Raw genomic sequence first — 1,509 nt, forward strand, 5'->3', positions numbered from 1 at the left:
CTCTAAAGAGTGAGCGTAAGAAATAAACAACAGAAAAATATCTCTTTTATTACTGTTAGAATTCACAAAACACCCGGCGATGGTGAATTCCCAAGCTTACTGTATATTATTTCACTGAAGGTAATATGTGACCCTGGAATATCCTAAATCCTTATTTAGACTACACAGATATGTTGAAATACGTGGAAGGAAGTGGAAATGGAAGGATGTTGGGAATGGACTTTCCCAAAGCTGGTCTTGGGCTCAACCCTTCTCGTGTGTGTAATGGGTATCCCAGTAGAGTATAAAGAATATGGATATGTTTTAAGATTTTGCAATAGATTATACAAATCAGAGATAATCTATATGTGAATTATGGAATTGTCTGTTTGGGTTACGACGATTAAGAAGGAAGTCAGACAACACTATTTACTTTCAGTCGAACGATAATAAGGAAATTAAATTCTAAAAGACTGATGTACTACAGGTTTGTGTTAATAATTCGAATAATAGGAGGAAAAAGAAATGAGATCTCATCTACAAGTGGATGAAAAGATAGATGTAAATATAATATACGTTTATATTTACACTTTTATATATGCACACACACATACACATGCAAATATATACAAATATATATATGTGTGTATATATGTATATATATATATATATATATATATATATATATATATATATATTTATATATATATATATGTATATAAATGTATATATATATGTATATTCATATATATGTATATATATACATACATACATACATATATATATATATATATATATATATATATTATATATATATATATATGGTGTGTGTGTGTGTGTGTGTATGAATATACATATATGCTTGCATATGTATATATATATATAAATATATATATAATATATAATATACATCATATATATAATATATATGTATATATTATATGTATATACATACATGTATATATTATATATATATATGTATATATCATATATATATATATATATATGTATATATGTATATATATTATGTATAAATAATACATATATGTATATATATGTATATATATATATATAATATATATATATATATGTATATATATACATATATTTATATATATATAGATAGATAGATAGATAGATAAATAGATAGATAGATCTCTAGAAAATGATTTCAAGTGCACTATAATTCATGTCCTACCGAGGTAGAAAACCTATTCACACCATGCTACACCAACGTTGATTGTTTTGCACATAACAGAAACTCTTATCTTAATGAAAAAAATACTATTTACATATTCCATACGCTTTTGTTACATATTCCATACTGTCAACTTTGTGACTTCGTAACCTTTAGTTCCTGATGAAGTTTCAAGATAGATATTTCCATATTCGGGTTATATATAAATGGCAACAGTCTAAATAATAAACATATCCTTTAGTGAACAAAGATACCTTACCCAACCAGCTGCCCCAAGATACCCAAGCTTTATGATGTAATGGCACTATGTTACATTTCCTTCGCCTACATGC

The 1,509-nt window shown here is 25.7% G+C and overlaps 1 protein-coding gene across 1 annotated transcript in view; it reads left to right on the forward strand.

Moving 5' to 3' along the window:
* The first annotated feature begins 1,472 nt into the window (after positions 1-1,472).
* The window catches only part of LOC122252249 (uncharacterized), a 2,610-nt gene continuing 2,573 nt past the window's right edge, over positions 1,473-1,509 (forward strand). The window contains exon 1 of the mRNA XM_043014609.2: positions 1,473-1,509. This exon is cut by the window's right edge and continues 90 nt beyond it. Coding sequence (XP_042870543.2) covers positions 1,484-1,509 — 26 coding nt within the window. The 5' untranslated portion in view covers positions 1,473-1,483.

Source organism: Penaeus japonicus, unplaced genomic scaffold, assembly GCF_977035675.1.
Source record: "Penaeus japonicus unplaced genomic scaffold, GWHDUDI00000001_assembly GWHDUDI00000033, whole genome shotgun sequence".
Taxonomy (NCBI): Eukaryota; Metazoa; Arthropoda; class Malacostraca; order Decapoda; family Penaeidae; genus Penaeus; species Penaeus japonicus.